A 19,012-nucleotide genomic window follows, 5' to 3' on the forward strand; every position below is an offset into this window, starting at 1 on the left:
TCGACAGAAACTTCCACTCTTTCGTTACAGGACTATTCTACACATAAAAGCACGGTCACTGTTTGACTTGATTTCCGATTCATATGGGACAGTTATGCATTTATGGGTACTATTCTTGAACAGTTAGAACTACTTCTGCACTACCAACGAAGGTTCCATTGGAATTATCGAGCAATTGCTTTTCCGAAGCACTGTTTGAAGCTCCTCAGAATCATCCAACGAGGAATTTACACCGACAAATCCTGAATGATTCCACCGCTTTTCGTAGAAAACCCATGAATATTGAAGAAATGGTGAAAAAAATTTCCGAATAAAAAAACATCTCAACACAGGATTCATCCCATGTAACATTCCTCTTTTCGTCAAGCACCATCATCTCGACTTCAGGACCGATCCGGATTCACAGATCAAACGAAAATCCACGATGTTACCATTTCCATTCATTTCGCTCCAAACACGGATCGAACGAACAGTGGTTCATTCGTCGTGTCAAACAGCTGAAAGCTTTTGGTCGTTATTTGCCCCGGCTGCAAGGGCCAGCTCAGAAGCATCATTTTCATCAATTTTGACTTTTCCCCCGAAATGGTGATGATAAGTGCCTAAATGAATTGGCTATTACTGGGTGTGTATGTGTGTTGTCTGTTTTCCACAGTGCCGACGACTGTGGGGGGTTGGTCGGATGATTGCATGAGATGAGAGCGTTTGTGTATGGGTGGGTGTTTGCTAGCTGATTTTTTCTTGTCTTTTGAAATGGCACAACATCTCCATACTTGTATGTAGCTACGTGCCAAGCGCATCCCATTTTCCTAGGACTCATCCCTGTTTTTGGGTAAGTGCACAGCTGCTTTGACTTTTCCCGACTCGAATAAGGGTTTTGCATCAAGCATGGTATGGATAGAATCTGTAAAGCTAGCAAAAGCTGTCTAAACAAAAAGGAAATGTACACGGCTAATGAGATTAACTCAGAGAGAGAGAAAGAGTCACTTATACTCAGATCAGGGTGGCAAGTGAATTTCCATTTTGAAATTCCTGGTATTTTCCTGGTTTTCCTGGTCAATGATTTTAAAATTTCCTGGTTTTAAAAACCATTTATTTAAAAAACAAACAATTTTTAATAAAAAAAATTAAAGTGAATTCTTTTACCATCATTCTTCGCGCAATGCGGAAATTCACAAACCAAAATAGGTATTAAGGTTCTTGTGAATGCCCGTGAAATCTTTATCTGATTGTTTGTTGTAAAGAAGCTAGTAGGGAGCCGCACTACTTCGTCGTATCATGGCGCCTATTTCCGTTCTATGTGCTTAAACTATAATAGCAAAGCGTTTTCACCAATATTTTTGCAAAAACATCTTTGCCTACAAGATTAATTACGATTGACACTGAAACATTTGCGATAACCCGTAAAATGAGCGATTTTAGGGGTGTATGACGAAGAAAAGCTGAGATACGACGGACTAGCGCCGAGCCCTTTCTAATGTCTGAAATTTAGAGATCTGGAAGCCCCTAAATCTTGAGATTTCTGTTTTTGAAACTGCGATTTATTTTTCGTTTATTATTGAGATGTTTAGCCAACGGGTTAGTTTATCTCAAGGTGAAATTGCGAAGTGTGATATGAATGAGGACTCTTTAAACAAACCTTTGCTTCTAACAATTTTACGGATTTCCAGTTTTTTTAATTTTCCGAGTTGGTGCACAGGTAGATTGAGGTTAAGGCGACGCCACTGCTTATTATTAAAAATGCTGACTGCTGAAGTTCGTAGAAACTCCCTAAAGTTCGTAGAACTTCCCTGAAGCGTTAAGGTCTTTCTGAAGGGTCAAGGGGTTTTTATTGCCTGAATTTCATGGGACTTCCCCGAAGTTCGAAGGACTTTTTTTAAGGTCTTAGGACTTCCCTGAAGTTCGGAGTTTTTTGAAATTCATAGGAATTTCTTAAATATCGTAGAAGTACCACGAAGTTCGTAGAAATTCTCAGAAGTTCGTAAGACTTCCTTCAAGTTCGAAGAACTATCTCGAAGATATGAAGACTTCCCTGAAGTTTGAAGGACTTAACTGAATATATGAGGTTCCTGAAGTTCACAAGGCTTCAAATATCGAAGGGTTTTCCAAAATTTTGTGGGTCTTTCCTTAATTTCTTAGAAATTCCCTGAAGTTTGGAGAGCTCACATGAATTTCGTAGGACTACCTGTAGTTCGATCGACTTCTCGGAAGTTATAGGAACTTTTTTGAGCTTGGAGAACTATGTTAAGTTCAGAGGACTTCCCAAGAGTCTTCTTCTTCAATCAGGCTAAGGCCTTGTTGTCCTCTGCTGTCCGAAGAAGTCGTCTCCACTCTACTCGATCCATGGCCACAGTTCGCCAGCCTCGTAGTCTGCGAAGGGTCCGCAGGTCACCTTCTACTTGGTCGATCCACCTTGCCCGCTACGCGCCTCTTCTTCTTATTCCTGTTGGGTCACTTTCTAGAACCATTTTCACTGGGTCGTCGTGCGGCATTCTTACGACGCGCCCAGCCCACCGTAGTCGCCCAATTTTTGCAATGTGGACGATGGATGGTTCTCCCAGCAGCTGGTGCAATTCGTGGTATTCACCTCCTCCATGTTCCGTCATCCATCTGCACTCCACCGTAGATGGTACGCAACACCTTTCGTTCGAAAACACCAAGGGCGCGTTGGCCCTCCACGAGCATAGTCCAGGTCTCGTGGCCGTAAAGGACCACCGGTCTAATCAGCGTCTTGTAGACAGTCAACTTCGTGCGGCGGCGAATTTTATTCGACCGGAGCGTCCTTCGGAGTCCAAAGTAGGCACGATTCCCTGCCATAATGCGTCTTTGAATTTCTCTGCTGCTATTATTTTCGTCGGTCACCAGTGAGCCCAAATACACGAACTCATCGACCACCTCGATTTCGTCACCGTCAATCTGAACTCGGGGTGGGAGCCTAACATTGTCTTCCCTAGAACCTCTTCCTTTAATGTATTTTGTCTTTGATGCGTTGATGGCAAGTTCAATCCGCCTAGCTTCAGCCTTCAGTCTGATGTACGTTTCCGCCATCGTCTCAAAGTTCCGTGCCATGATGTCAATGTCATCGGCGAAGCCAAGAAGCTGGATGGACTTCCTGAAGATCGTGCCACTCGTGTCTATCCCAGCTCTTCTGATCACACCTTCTAACGCGATGTTGAACAGCAGACACGAAAGTCCATCACCCTGCCGTAAACCCCTTCGAGATTCAAAGGGACTCGAGAGTGTCCCCGATACTCGAACAACGCACATCACTCGATTCATCGTCGCCTTGACCAATCGCGAAAATTTGGTCCATGGTAGCGCGGGCACCCTTGAATCCCGCCTGGTATTGCCCCACGAACTCTCTTGCATATGGTGACAGACGGCGGCATAGAATTTGGGAGAGTACCTTGTAGGCGGCGCTCAGCAGTGTGATCGCGCGATAGTTGCAGCAATCCAACTTGTCGCCCTTTTTGTAGATTGGGCATACGGCACCTTCCATCCACTCCTCCGGTAATATCTCCTCCTCCCAAATCTTGGCAATTACCCAGTGCAGCGCTCTAGCCAGTGCTTCACCACCGTATCTTAATAGCTCAGTTCGTAGTTGATCTATACCAGTTGCTTTGTTGTTCTTCAGCCGACCGATCTCCTCCTCAACTTCTTGAAGATCAGGGGCCGGTAGCCTGTCGTCTTCTGCGCATGCTCCAAGGTCTGTTGCCGTGCCACCTTCGTTTTCTGCTGCTTCACCGTTGATGTGCTCACTGCTTCCACCTCTCAATCACCTCACACTCGTTCGTGAGAAGGTTACCGTCCAAGTCCTTGCACATATCGGCTTGCGGCACGTAGCCTTTGCGTGAACTATTTAGCTTCTCGTAGAACTTCCGTGTGTCGTTTACGCGGTACAGATTTTCCATCGCCTCGCGATGTAGTATTGAAGACTATTTGGAAAAAAAAATCATAAGTGTCATAGGATTATCCTAAAGTTTTAAGCAATGTCTAAATGTCGTAGAAGTTACATTAAATCTGAAGAAAATTCAGTAAAATTCGTAGTTATTCCCCAAAGATTAAAGGACTTCCCTGAAGTTCGTAGGACTTCTCTGAAATTTGTAGAACTTCTCTGAAGATTTGGAGAGATTTTCTGACCGTCGTAGGTCATCACAGTAGTTCACAGGATTTTCCTGAAACTTTTACGACTTTCCCGAATTTTGTAGAACTTGCATGAAGTTCGAAGGCCTTATCTGAAGTTTTTCCGGAGATGAACCAGCATCTGGCTGAAAATCTCCTTAATAAAGACAACCAACCAACCAACCAACCTTATCTGAAGTTTCCCCGGTTTTCCTGGTTTTCTTGGTTCACTTGCCACCCTGTCAGATGCATGGAGACAATTCTAAAAACTTTAGGAATCAGCGCTGAGTAATTGCAGTTTTTAGAAATTTTTCATACAACAGAGCACAAGTGACTCTCTCTCTCTCTCTCTCTGATTTATACTCATTGGCCGTTTGAAGGAAATGCACTACTTCCATTGAGAAAGTAATAAATCGATTTCATTTATCAATCATCAGTTAGTGCAAACAAGGAGCTATTCGACAAAATAATCAATTCGGTGAATTTGTCCATTTTAAGAAATAATACGATATGGTTTTAGCTCCAAATGGTCAACCAAAGTGTTACAGATCTAAAAATAAATTGCTAATCCCTAAATGATCTTCCATGTGGTTTAACAATCAGGAACATCATTATTCTTTTCGGAAAAATTAAATCGATCGAGAGAAAGTTGAAAAACAAAAATTCCGACAAGACAGATGGATTTCGGTCATTTTCATTTCAGTCCCCAACAATCGCTTTCGTTTCATAATAAACCTCCCGGGGTCTGTACTCCGCCATTGTCTTGGCGAGAGAGAAAGCAAACAAAAAATACTCCCCGAAAACCGGTCATAAATAACCATGCCCACAGGGCACGAGGCAGACAGTTCCTAGAGCTAGGAAGATGGTCGCCAACAATTGCTTTGTGGAATTTCCCGAAGAATGCGAACCACACCTGAGTGGTGTTTTTTTTTTTGTGTATGTACCTATCTATGTGTGCATGTATTTTCCTGTCACAAACAGAATCGCCTATGTTTTTCTTACTCTTCTTCCTATCCCACAAGTTAAGTTAAGGGCAAGGATCATCGAAGGCTCATCTGCAGCACCACTTCACATTTTCAGCGGCACTAATCGGCTCATCCAGAAGCCGTACGTATCTGAAAATATAACTGGATACTTGCTTCCCTGCAGTAGGCATTGAGTAGCATTTTCAGCTTCGTCTTTGAAGTAGATCGTCAGTAGTGGGCCCGAAAAAAAAAATACGAAAACGCTTCCGCGAACCATATCCTTAAGGTGAATGAACGCGAAATAGAGAGGGAAAAAATGCCATTGTGTCTACCTACGTACACGGTCGGTACCAAATGGGAAAAGAAATGAAGCGCCTTTCACCTTCAACCTGGCAAGAGCATAAATTTGGTTCTTTTTCGGCTTGTTCGAAATAAACAACTAGTTGAGATGGAATTAAAGGAAAGGTTTCAATGAAGAAAAAAAGGAGTTTGTATGTCAAGTATTAAATATCCGGAATAAACCGAGATACCTAGATAAGATTTTTTGGCGACAGATAGTCTAGGAACGGTATTACCAAGCCGAAGGCGGCGGGTTAGAGTCTCAGGCCGGTCTAGAGCATCTTTCGGGTTGAAAATGTGCTCGACTTCTCTGGGTACAGAGATCATTGTTCACAAATTTTTCCTTAATAAAGTTAAATAATAATAATAATTGTTCACAAATTCATGAAATTTCCTTGGAAGCCTCCCGAACAAAAAGACAAAACACGAGCTGTTACTCCAAGGGTAACGCTTTCAGAATGTTTAGAATGTTCAAAGAATTAACAGCTTCTAGTTATGAGACATTCAGATAACAGAGTTTCGTAGCTCATCCAAAACACGTAGACACAGTTTTTAGAACAAGTTTATGGGATATTCATAGGGGGAGAGGTAGCTCATCGATTCTTCCGGTTCGCCTCCTAGCATCGTGCTATAAGGTACCAGGCGATAACCAGGGTAGTTGATCGATAGCTCGATGACGTCATTTCGTTGACGTCTGCAATGGGAAATTCTCATAGCAGGCGTTGACGATGGGACGTTGTCGAGTTGTTGAATAGCAACTATCGTGGTAACTCACCGATTACCTGTCGATCTGCCAAATTTGGAAAGACGTCTGCATTGAATTGTCTCATATAATAATATTCCGCCCACTATATCACAAGAAATTGCGAGTAGCTGAGTGGAATGGAGATAAGTTAAGCATTGGGTACAGGACCAAGTCTCCCCTGGGTGGTGCCATGAGATGAGCGCAATAGAATCATCAAGTTGCCATAAGGCACGGAATGAGACTATTGCATGGCTGGGTAGTCGAAGTCTTCTATTCGTTAGTCATTTCAGGTGGATTAGAACAGGTTTAGGTGGGCGTTGGCCAGATTTGGATTTTTCAGATGTAATCCTGGATAGGACCCTGTCATTGAACGTCGCGTGAAAGTGGAACTTAATGAAGGCCTAAGTACTTTTTCGTAGTTTTTAGTTTTCGGATTTGAAAGATCGTCGGTTACAGTGGCCTGCTTACTGAGCAGAAAAACGCGGTCCCAGGTCCTTACATATCAAAGAGATTTATGGTAAAATCGCTTGTGTATCGTGTATTTTGCGAAACTCGTTGTTGTCGTTGGTTCCGGGTTTGAATGGATACACAAATTTGAGCAACGGTATTATGTGATATGAGGGGCTCGGTGGCCTTAGAGCAACCGTTTTTGCTTACTGAGCAGAACATCATGAGTCTAATCTCAGGCCCATCCACATTCAAGATTCGTCAATCGTTTTATTTGTTAATATGACTACATGGTAATAACAGCAACTCGGTGATTAAAAAGGTGCTCGTCTGCCTAGTAGCAAACGTTTTTGCTTACTGAGCAGAAGACCGTGGGTTTAGTCCCATGCTCCTTAGCGTTATATGATCATTAGGACATCAATTCAGCTTATCGTTTACCAAAACGAACCCTGCTGCAAACCCAACCCTCTTATCCAACATCCCAGTGATTCCTCGTGGAAGTGCAGATGTGTTATCGGCTTCCATCAAAGCGAGTGTCATGTCAACACAATCCTTCCCATTCCTTTCTTGACCTGTGTTCGGGCGCGGCCGGCGCTGGTATTGCCTAATTTAAGATCACCAGTTTTTACACATTGAGGATGATTGCTAGTCCCAAGCATCGTCTATTGGTTCTCTGTGTAATTACAGCTGATCTGGCAGTAACAGAGTAGCAACCGTGGGCGGTCAATCAAGCTCAAGAAAGCTCAAGCTCAAGTTTATGGTATATTCATAGGAAACAAAGAAAAAAAATCTAGATTTAGGGTCTTTAAGGTTGAATACCAAGCTCAACGAAGCCTCAGTTGCACTGCTTACCCGAGCAAATTCGGTTAACAAAATGAAAGCAAATCGATATTAGAGTGTGCAGACAGTGGTGGCAACAGTACATTTCTTGCAAAACCATCGTCCAGAGCAAAACAAAACAGCCAGCACACGCGCGGTCGTGAATTTTTACATTACAAGCAAACGACGGAGATGAGATTTGGAAAAATGTCTCAGCCCATTATTTTCCAAACAGTTTATTGAAATTACATTTTAGCTGCAATCTTGCGTGTGACAGTAAATTATCAACTCCCTTATTTACTCATACTTTTAACATCTATGCTTATGAGTGGTTAGTATACATTCTTATCTCATAATTCCATGCAATAAACATCAAATAAATGCTATAATTAGCCAGAAATCAGCAAAATTCTACCAGACATAAATTTATGTCGCACGGCACCGCTGGTCTTGTCTGCTTCATTGTGTGAAAATGTTCTGCCGCCTGCAGAAAACAGTTTAGAAATGTCATGACATTTTTTCAGCTTGCCAGTTTGTGTGTTTTCTCTATGGTCATTGTTCAAAGTATCTTTTTTTTTTATATCTTTATTAAGGAGACTTTTTGCAATCTAAAATAATGCGTCGAAAAAAACTGCTATTGAATTTTTAGTAAATGCATCAAAGTAAATTGAGCCTTAAGGAAAGAACGTTAAATTCCAGTACTCGTGCCACTGCACAGTGGTCCAAAACGGCAAAAAGCGGAACTTTATTCCTAGAGCCTAGCCTTTACATTTTAGCCATATAGTGTCTTCAGAAAAAATGTTTGTATGAATATCTTACATAATATAAAACTGTCAAAAATTAGTCATTTCTTACTATGCAAAAAATAAAAACACTAACTTTTTTCATTGAGGATATAGAGGAACGATGTCTTGATCAAAGTTGTAGACAATGTAAAAACAAGCAACTTCAATCCGGACGTCAACATTCTAAATCCTGTATTTTCAAAGTTATGGAGCTTTTTCTATGGAAGTTCCCTTAAATTTAGTTTTTCATACTTAATTTCTTTAAAGTTCATTTTTCAAGTGTACAATGTTCTAGACAATTATTCAAACAATCAAAACACGCGTTTTTGCTGAAGATCATGAATCATTACAATTACTCCTTGTAAAGTTATAACAACTTTTATCTTTATTTTGCCATTACTTCATAAGCTTTTAGGAGAGAATGGGGCAAGTGAGGACACAATGCAATACACTAACGGTCTTCTACAAATACATGTGTTTTTACTGTTTTAAGATTATTTAGAACATTATATACTTCAAATATAAAAGATTAAAAAAATATGTATAAAAAACCTAAAAAAAGGTGGAAATATATGAAAAACCATAAATAATAAGGTTATTGTACTCAAATTTGGGAAGAGAGCGACAAATGAAACCTTCTCAACTTTATAGTACTTGAGCTAAGCTTCAAGAAAAAAAAGTTGGTTTTGTGTCTTCACTTGCCCCATTCTCTCCTAAAAGCTTATGAAGTAATGGCAAAATAAAGATAAAAGTTGTTATAACTTTACAAGGAGTTATTGTAATGATTCATGATCTTTAGCAAAAACGTGTGTTTTGATTGTTTGAATAATTGTCTACAACATTGTACACTTGAAAAATGAAATTTAAAGAATTTAATTGTGAAAAACTAAATTTAAGGGAACTTCCATAGAAAAAGCTCCCTAACTTTGAAAATACAGGATTTAGAATGTTGACGTCCGGAGTGAAGTTGCTTGTTTTTACATTGTCTACAACTTTGCTCGAGACATCGTTCCCCTATATCCTCAAAAAAAAAGTTAGTGTTTTTATTTTTTGCATAGTAAGACATGACTAATTTTTGACAGTTTTATATTATGTAAGATATTCATACAAACATTTTTTCCGAAGACACTATATGGCTAAAATGTTAAGGGTAGGCTCTAGAAATAAAGTTCCGCTTTTGCCGTTTTTTACCACAGTCAGTGCACTGCACAGTGGTCCAAAACGGAAAAATACATGGAAATTGGGTTTTGCGCAAAATCTACAGGTTTTAGCGTTTTGATGTCTTCGAAAAAGTTGTTGGTAATGAAAAAGCGCATCTTTTCATTGGATCCGTCATTAGGGTGATTCAATTTAGGGTGACTTCAAAAATCTAACTCTTCAGGAAAATTTTTGGGAAGGTTAGGGTAATGCATGATAAAACAATTTTTTGACCATAATCTTTTTTGCTTTGTATTTAGAGAAAACTGTTATTCAGAACACTTATAGAACTTTAAAAAATACACATTTTGATTACCTAATTATGACGTTTGGACCAATTAATCAAAAGATATAGTCATTTTAAGGTAAGAAAGAAGTATTTTTCAAACTAATATAACTTTAAAATGCGCAATCCAAATTCAAATCTATTGAAAGTAATGGAAAGAAGAAATTTGGTTCTTTATATATAGTTCAAAATTTACCGATCGGCAGTTGATTGTTGATATTTTATGTAGCTGGTTTTGTCAAATTTTGTGAAAACAAGCTTTCCGAAGACTTAAATATGCAATGAAGCAATTTCTTTTACATTTTTGTATAATTTTATTCATACATATAGGGGTGGCACTCTTGCCCCGTGTGAGTTTTTAAGAAAATTAGTTTTGACCAATTATACGGAATATATTCTTTGCTATTGGTGTTTCAATTATTCATTATTAGTGATGCCTCAATGCAGTAATTGTAGAAAACAATATTGGGAAATTCCAAAATCCTTATTTGATGATGTCTAATTATTATAAGTAATTGCTATTTTTGACACATCAGCACAAAATGTTGTTATGCAATTTTTGTAATACTTCATTTTGGACAGAACTTTCTATAATGCTGCATAGGAACACCATTCATAGTTTCATTGGTGAATTAGCATTGCAAACATGTTTATTTTCAAAATTATAGGGGGAGGTCGATCGAAATACGGGGTGCCCATTTGAACAACTTTGCTAATGGCAGGAAACTTCTATCCGATTTCGATGCTGCGTTATTACTAGATGAACTTTATTTGTTTTCTTGCGCCAAATAGTGAGTTAGTTCCCAACTAAAGGGTGTTACGATCAAAACTTGGACGACTTAAACTTGACGAATTTATTTTAAACACCCCTCATTTTGTAGGTGTGTGCGTGCAGAATGATGCTTCTATTTTGATTTTGACATTTGCTCTTCAGTTTTGGCGTTCAAGCAAGAGGAGCAATGCATCAAAATTTTGCACGCGCATCGCGGAAATCCGAACTACTCGCACGCAAGGCAGACTACAAACAGCTTTCTGTACAGGAGTTTTATAAGGAAACCAGAAGAGGAAAGGTGGTAAACATTTTCAAGCATATGCAACTGTCGAAGTTTGCTAAGAAATATCTGGTTTTTCAGGCTTTCTGTACCTGTGGCTTGAAAAGCGACATTTTCATTGCAACTGGTACCGCGAACCAGGAAATTTATGGGAACAAGTATCTGTCATTACGGAAAAAAGTCATGGAGTGGTATGCCACCAACAACGTGCAGGTTGTGCCCTAACACAAGAACCCTCCCAACACGCCAGAGCTCCGCCCAATCGAAAAATATTGGGCCATCGTCAAGCGGAACATGAAGAAGACCCAAAAAAAAAACTGTTGCTAGCGAGAAATAGTTTAAGGCAAACTGGTGTTCTGCGGCTAACAAAGTGGAAGAGGTGGCAGGAGTTAAACGAAAAGCCCGGCAGTTCGGTTTCAGTCAATCGGAAGCATAGTTGAATTTTTTTTTAATAAAAAATTTAATCAATTCACACGCATTCTTGTTTGACCAAATTTTGATCGTAACACCCTTTAAACTGTTTACTACTGAACGGATCTTGTCCATTCGAAAAACTTTGCTGATGACACGAAACTGATCATAGCGTTAAGAGATAGAAAGACATGTTTTGCCGGTAGAGGCTATTGTACCGGGTGCATCGTTCACTGGCTGCAGCTCGATCGATGACTGTCATGTTATTGTTTGAAACAATTAAAGTTTGATGATGTTTGGAGTTGACGTCAAGAGCAACGTTTGTTTTGAGTTCGAAAATGGAAGTGCAAGACCAACCTAGGGTGAAATTGTTGATTTCGTCAATGATCGCTGTATGCGAATGCTACTGAGATAGAAACAACATACCATATGTCGGTGCAGAAAGCGCTATTCATTAAGTTCAAGTTGGAAGTACTTGCACATTTATTATTTGCTAATAATGTGCTTTAACTAACTGGGCAATCAAAGGCCCACAATTGTAATAATTGTTATATTTTATGCTTTTTATTTTAAATCCTCCAAGATCCTGAAAAAGGACTTATAAACGCTAAAAAAAAGTCAGTAGTCTTTGGATAATTGCTGTAATTGTTGTTCAATTTTGTTTTAGTTCATATTATTGATAACCTTGATCGTTATTAAAAAAATTAAACATTAAATAATTGCTCAATCACAGCAACTAATTCCCTTTAATTTGTTTGTATCCAAAATTTCAGCTCAGAACGAGTTTTCAAAACATTTTTTTTGTTAGCAAACAGCTGGGATTAGTTGTCACTATTATTTTACAATAGCTTTTAGCAGTTTTAGGAGCAATGACCGGTTATTGCCACTTTTTTTCATGTTCTATGGCTTTTTTCCTTACAAAATGACAATTTTCTATTTCAAATAGGGGAATTTACGTATTCTCGGCAACCTAAGCAGCGACCTTCTTTCTATAGCCTTTTTCTCTATGGAACGCACACATATGCAGTATTGGTTTGTTTACAATCTTTTGCTACCAGCTGCTCTAACAATTTCAGTCGAAAGAATTGTCAAAAACTGTTTTGAAACGCTTTTACAAAGCTCCGATCTTCTCTAGTGAGAGCGAGTATTGTCGGCAACCAGTTTTTCTTCAGCAACCGTTCCATTTGAACTGCATGTAAATCTGCTGTTCTATTATCGGCAACTCGAAATCAGCTACAATTTGTAATGCGTGTGTTTCATTTCAAGAAAACCCTGCTAGATTGCTTTTTCTCATTGGTAAAAATATAGTCAAATTGAAGTTGAAAGCATAAAGAATCGTTTGCATGCATTCAGCGAAGTGTTTTCGTAAGTAAATCCAGTGAAAATAGTGTTTCAATTTGGGTTGCCGAAAATAGTCTGTCATGCCGAAGCCGTCATTTCCCCTATCTCGAGTTAAAAAAATGATATCTCTGCCATTTTTTCAGCAAATATAGAATCAAATTTCTTCTTTCCATTACTTTTAATAGATTTTAAAGACATATTTATTTCTTATACAAATTTCTTCTTTCCATTACTTGCAATAGATTTTAAAGTTATATTAGTTTGAAAAATACTTGTTTCTTACCTTTAAAATGACTATATCTTTTGATTCATTGGTCAAAACGTCTTACTTAGGTAATCAAAATGTGTGTTTTTTTTAAAGTTTTAAAAGTGTTCTGAAGAACAGTTTTCTCTAAATACAAAGCAAAAAAGGTTATGGTCAAAAAACTGTCTTTTCATGAATTACCCTAACCTTCTAGTTGTTTCAGTTCGTAGAATGCGTAGATGATGAGATAAAAATTTGACGTCTTGGACAAAGTTGCTTGGTTTTGCATCTTCTACAACTTTGAACAAGTAAAAGAAAATCCCAATAATTTCCCTGAAGAGTTAGATTTTTGAATCACCCTAAAACTGAATCACCCTGATGACTTTTCATTACCAACAACTCTTTCGAAGACTCAATTTCCATGCATTTTTCCACTCTGGACCACTGTGCGCTGTTTGCAGATCCTATCATAATGAAAACTCATTCATGGATATTTTTTTTTTTAATTAAAACACACTCACCTGTCGCATAGGCCGGCTCGATCTCCTCCTCCGAGTGCAGCTGCGGTGGTGGCACCATCGGTATCTTCACCGGTATCGGCAACGGCATCCGATCGTAATGGGAACACTCCACGTACTCCAGCCCCGCCCCTTGGCTACCCCCTAGGATGCTGCCCCCAAGGATGCTTCCCCCAAGTATGCCAACCCCGCAGATGCCCATACTGCTGCCAATGATGCTGTCCCGTCCTCCACCGCCGCCACCACTCCCAGGACCTCCACCGGGGCTGGAACCGGACCCGGACCCGTGGGCCGATCCGGATCCGCCCGTCGATCCCGGACACGAACCCACCCGACTGAGGGTCCGCGGCGTATCGGACGTGGTCATGTAGTGGTGCGTGTGGGGATGGGGATGAGGCACCGCATAGTCACCGGTATCACGAAGCGAGGTTCCCCGCGTCAAAGTATTGCCCGCCGATTGGATCGAAGGCTGCGCCGCTCGGCAGATAATATCCGTTAGTTGATTGGCCTAGATTTTTTTAAACAGAGAGGAACAACAACAACAAGAGCAACAATGTCGTCAGCAAAGCATTTAGCACAGAAGGGGAGGGATGTGGGTCATTGAGGTCATTGCTATAGTCCAATGATAAATTAATGCCATATTTTCTCGGAACGGAAGAGCTACGGAGAAGACTACAGTCAACGAAGACACAAGCAAAAAGGTACAATCCAGCTAGTCAAGCACCAGAGGCACAGACTAACTCGATTGCGAAGCGAGAGTGCTTCACCGGTAGCTCAATCTCGCCGATCCGCCATGGCCTCTTCGAGGGGGATAACAACAAGGTCAACATCGATCTACCTGTGGACTATCAAGTGACTGTCTACGTGAGTACGTGCAAATCGGAGTGCAGGGCAAATCCGGTGGAATCTGCTCGATGAACTGAGGGCTATGACAGGGACTGTGGCACGGACTGCTGCAAACTTGCTGTTGCGGTTGTTGTTGTTGCTGCTGTTGTAGCTGTGGTTGTGGTAGGGGTTGTTGCTGCGGTGGCACCGGTGGCGGAGGTTCCGCCACCTGTGGACAACTGTTCAGGCATTGCGTCGACTGCTGGTGCTGCGATTGTGCCAGGCTGTACTGTTGGTAGTTTTGATTCTGATAGGGATACTGTTGCTGTTGGGTGTTCCGCCGCGGGGACCGACCCCGATCGACGGCCGTTGCACTCCAGTATCCCCAAGCCATGACGCGAACTTTTCTCTCGCTATCTCTCGCGATGAACACGCACACCCAAGAGCACCTTAACTTCAAATTTTACTTTTACTGGAAAACTTCTCTTCGCACTTTATCGCGTTACTTCTTATACTTGGAAGGCTAACAAACTTTACTATCAGTCTGCACTTATTTTATTCTCTTCTATTATAGCACTGCGAACAACTGTTTCGCCTTTCTGCCGGTGTTGCTGAAATGAGACAGAAAAATTCGATCGTTGGTTGGGCGGGTGGGTTTGGGTGGGTTGTTTAAACTCGCATCGTCATCATCAGCACCCCCATCAACACCACCGACCACCCTCCCAGCACGTTCGCTAGATGGAAACCAGAGAGAGAGAAAGATGAATAAAGCCACGTGGGCGCTAAGTGGAACATAAATTCAGGGGTAATAACGTTTGCGTTGAACTTAGATCGGTGGTAGCTAGTTAGCCGGTTTTCCATAATAACTTTTTGTCGCGGGATGGCTTAGAAATTTATATAAATTATATACGGCGCGTATCTTTCTCACATGGCCCGTGCCGTATAGGGGAAAGCCACGGGCAAATATTTGCCCTCGTTTATTAAGTACCCACTCGTGTCTGGAAAGTGCTCGGGAACAGCGTAGAAACTTTAAAATATTAACGACTAGTCGACACAAATTAGTCGAAATACTTTCCTTTCGCAGAGTTATTTTCAGAATTCTTTTAAAATGAATTTGAAATTCTCTCTAGACGTCCCTTGAAAATTTCTTTATAACAGTCCAGAAATTATCTGTAGAACACTCAAAAACAATTCTTCAAATTCGTCCTTAGACTCTTTTTTAAGAATTTGCTTGAAATTCTCCATAGAATTCCCATGCAATTCACCTCAGAATCTCGAGCACCAATTGATAAGGGCCTATTAGCTTTTGTGAGTAAAACCCCATTGGGCAGAGGAAATTCTCCCGCCGATAATTGTCTTCAAATTTTGTTCAGCATTAACTTGGAGTTATCCTCTTATCTTCTATAAAGTGCATGGAATTATTATCTCTAGAAATTCCTTTCGAAATGCGCTTGAAGTCATCCTCGCACTTCCCTTATAGATCTACGCAGAATTATTTTGTAATTGTGCCCTCAAAATTCGCTTCGCTTGGTATTTTTTTTGGTATTGGTATTGGTCACGAATGCTGGAATTTTATTCACTCTTGGGAGTTCTAGTAAAAACTCTCTTATGGGTTTTCCTAAAGCTACCTAGAAAATATTCTCTGAAATATCTTGGTGTTATCTCTGAAATGAGCATAGCATAGCATAGCATAAACCAGGTTGCACAATGTCGTAGGAGTTAGGAGCTCCAAACTGTTGATAAGATGGAGACCCACCTTCATCCGTTGCTGTTAGATAGTAATTTGTGATTCATTACTACCTCTTAGATAAAGGATGTGTCTCTCTCCAAAAGACCAGAGCTAGGGGCCACGTCCTTGCATTTGGTGGGGAAAGGGGAGGAATGTTAGTCCGACACTTACTTAAGAGAGATGCAGAGAACTCTACGACCCCTCATAAGTGTCACGGGAAGGGTGGATTTTTGTTAGTAGGGAGGGTAAGCCATAGGATACGCCCAGCTGGCGTTGCTGGCAATCGTTACAGCAAGCATTTAATAAATAGAAGCTGTAAGTAGTTTATCTGTTCGTTGTTGCTGCCTATTACCTAAACATATTATTCAAAACAGTCTTCAGATTTTGGAATTAAGTAACGTTATCAGATCGATCATGTTGCTCCTTTGCGCTTGAAAATGTTTGTTGATCCTAAACATGCGCAATTCATTCTGATGTGTAAAAGGTTATTAATAGTATGTGGAATTGTAGATTGGAATGAAGATTCGCCCTTGGTCTAACTCCCACTGTCTGGCAGTGGTATTATGGATAAAATCTGCCTGGAATCATTTCTTATGAATGCAAAGTAGCTTGAACCCGGGACTTAGAAGGTGACAGCTCTACCACAGCTACAATAGCCCATTTCAAGAACGCAAGCATTCCGAAGCTATTTTCACACATGATAAGCCCCGCTCCAATACATTATCGATGCAAACATACACCATTGATAATGTACTGAAACTTTCAATCAAGCAGTAGTGCAATACTTGATTGACACGTATTTAGTAAGTTTTGAAATAATCGTCTTGAATTAGATGGATATTTCCTATCGAGGACAGAGGGACGAAAAGGTAAATAAACTTAGCTGAGCGTAGCTACGCATAGGTTAGAACAGTCGGCACCACATGCAATGGATAGGAATTTTAAAATTTTCACTTAATGCACTTTTCAACATAACTTCAGTACTTTCAAATTAACACTTTTTAAAAATGAAATTGTAAATTTATAACATTTTCACTAGAACGAAAACGACGCAGCAAAACAAAAAAAGTCATTTTCGCAACGCGGCCTACTTCGAGCTCCTTATTGCTGCAATTAGTGGGATTCTTATCTCTAGAATTCATTTTAAAATCTGCTCAAATTTGTTTTGGAAAAAAATTCAAAATTCTCTTAATAGTTCTTAAAAGTGACTATCCTGAAAATCAAGTCCAGTGCAAGGGTCCGGAAATCCTATTGTTTTCGAAGAGTGGACGAGGTATATTTTTCCAGATTTATCATCTGAATTAACGGGATTTACCCAGTTTTTTCCCCGGTGAGTTCAAATTCCCAGATTTTTTCGGTTTTCCCGGTTCACTGGTCACCCTACATTTTACATATGAAACCCTTGTTTTTAATCCCATTATATTTGTTTTTCCTTGAGCACATTTTGAGACGCAGCTCCACAAGAAAATTATTCCGGATAATACGCTTAAGTGGGAAATCGTAAAAACAGCGCTTTTACCTCCAAAATTCTGTAAGTTAATTCCATCTAATTTGCAATAGCAGTAACATTACAATACTAAAACTTCACTGAGAAGCTAATTCTACGAGCTAGCCAGGTTTACAATGAAGACCTAGAATACTCAATAAAGCTACTTTATGCTGCCAAGGCAGTGCTTGTCTACGTATATTTGAATCATTATTCAATCATAAAAGTGCTACTCCAAGCAATCATAAACAAAATTCCTCTCAAGCTAGACCATTATCGTAAATTCTCATTTAGTTAGTTCTCTGAGCTAATCAAGCTGTTAAAAACACAATAAGGAACAATAACTAGAAGTATTCACACAAAATCACCATCTTCTCTAAAAGCTGGGTTTAGACAAGGCAAGTCAATTGATCAACTCAGTTCAATTCAACTGACTTGAACGTGAATTGAACGTGTAAACCATAGTTGAAGATGCTAATTTCAAATAACAGACTAAAGTGGTAATGTGTATACGATAGATGAGGAGGATATGAAAGTATAGAATGTATAGTTCTGTTTAGAGTACGGCAGTGTGAAAATTGCATATAGAGAGTAGGACAGCGAGCTAGGACAACTTTTAGGAAGGTACAAATCGGTTTTATCATCTCTCTTTACCAAACTCCCCCTTTGGAGAGGGATGGTGAGGGATGTCGCGAAATCTTCTTCTTCTTCTTCGCATTTCAAATTTGTTGCATATCGCATATTAGCTTATTGCGTGCTCTCAACTTAGTTTTCTAAATGCACTTCTACAGTTATTAATTGAGAGCTTTCGATGCCTGTACCATTTTTGCATTGGTATAATTGTGTGGCAAGTCCAATCATACTTCTATGCCCAGGGAAGTCTAGAAATTTTTCAACCCGAAAAATTCCTAGACCGGACCGGGAATCGAACCCAGCCACCTCCAGCATGGTCTTGCTTTGTAGCTGCGCCTTTACCGACTGAGCTAAGGGAGGCCGAAATCAGCCATACTTATTAATAAGTTTCTGAGAAATATTTCCCTGACTTTGAATTAAATTTCCTGAGATTCTCTGATTTTCAAGGTCCAACAATTAATTCCCAGATATTCCTTGATTTTCCAAGCAACACACTAGTTCTACATCAGTTTATATAACCGTTTTGATGGTAAAGAAGTTTAATCCACATAATTGGATGAAGCTGTGTTACTTGGGTTTCCAGGTTTTTCCAGGAAGTCGACACCCACATTAAGCGATAAATTTCTTCTTCAAAGATGATATTTAAATATCAGTTCATGTGTAGGCAGATTTATTGCGTTTCTTACAATCTTACAGACTTGAACACAGGACTAAAGCGTAGGACAGGTCTTGATTGAGATAAATTATATTAGGTACGTTACAAATCTGTGATTAGGCAACCGGCAAAGCAAACACTTGCAAACCATAATTTTCGGCACCCTTAAACTAATGGAATCGTTTTTCAATATGTCACGTCAAAATTAACGACAATCTTCTGTTCGCACCGGCAAGCTTTCCCTAGTAACCGAAGTATTCAAACTTAACAATATCAAACTGGAAAAACTGGAATCCATAAACAACCTCCCATCATGAGCCCAAAAGAGGCTCGAAGCCTACAACGAATCCAATTAATGCGATTTTATGGTCCTGCCTGCCTGCTCGGTGGTGGCTTGATCCAGTGGGTAGTGAAGA

At 40.0% G+C, this 19,012-nt stretch overlaps 2 protein-coding genes across 4 annotated transcripts in view; both read right to left on the reverse strand.

Moving 5' to 3' along the window:
• aPKC (protein kinase C iota type) overlaps positions 1–19,012 on the reverse strand; it is a 499,255-nt gene that overhangs the window by 322,639 nt on the left and 157,604 nt on the right. The gene's annotated exons all lie outside the window — the stretch shown is intronic.
• Positions 1–19,012, reverse strand: part of LOC135703384 (splicing factor, proline- and glutamine-rich-like) — a 76,317-nt gene that overhangs the window by 10,999 nt on the left and 46,306 nt on the right. Inside the window, exons 2-3 of the mRNA XM_065224582.1 lie at positions 14,107–14,704; positions 13,272–13,776 (exon numbers count right to left, since the gene is read on the reverse strand). Of these exons, the coding sequence (XP_065080654.1) occupies positions 13,272–13,776; positions 14,107–14,487 (886 nt within the window). The 5' untranslated portion in view covers positions 14,488–14,704. The remainder of the gene's footprint in view (positions 1–13,271; positions 13,777–14,106; positions 14,705–19,012) is intronic.

This window comes from Ochlerotatus camptorhynchus, unplaced genomic scaffold (assembly GCF_037179485.1).
Source record: "Ochlerotatus camptorhynchus isolate MF236.1 unplaced genomic scaffold, CSIRO-AGI_Acam_v1.1 ptg000021l, whole genome shotgun sequence".
NCBI lineage: Eukaryota > Metazoa > Arthropoda > Insecta > Diptera > Culicidae > Ochlerotatus > Ochlerotatus camptorhynchus.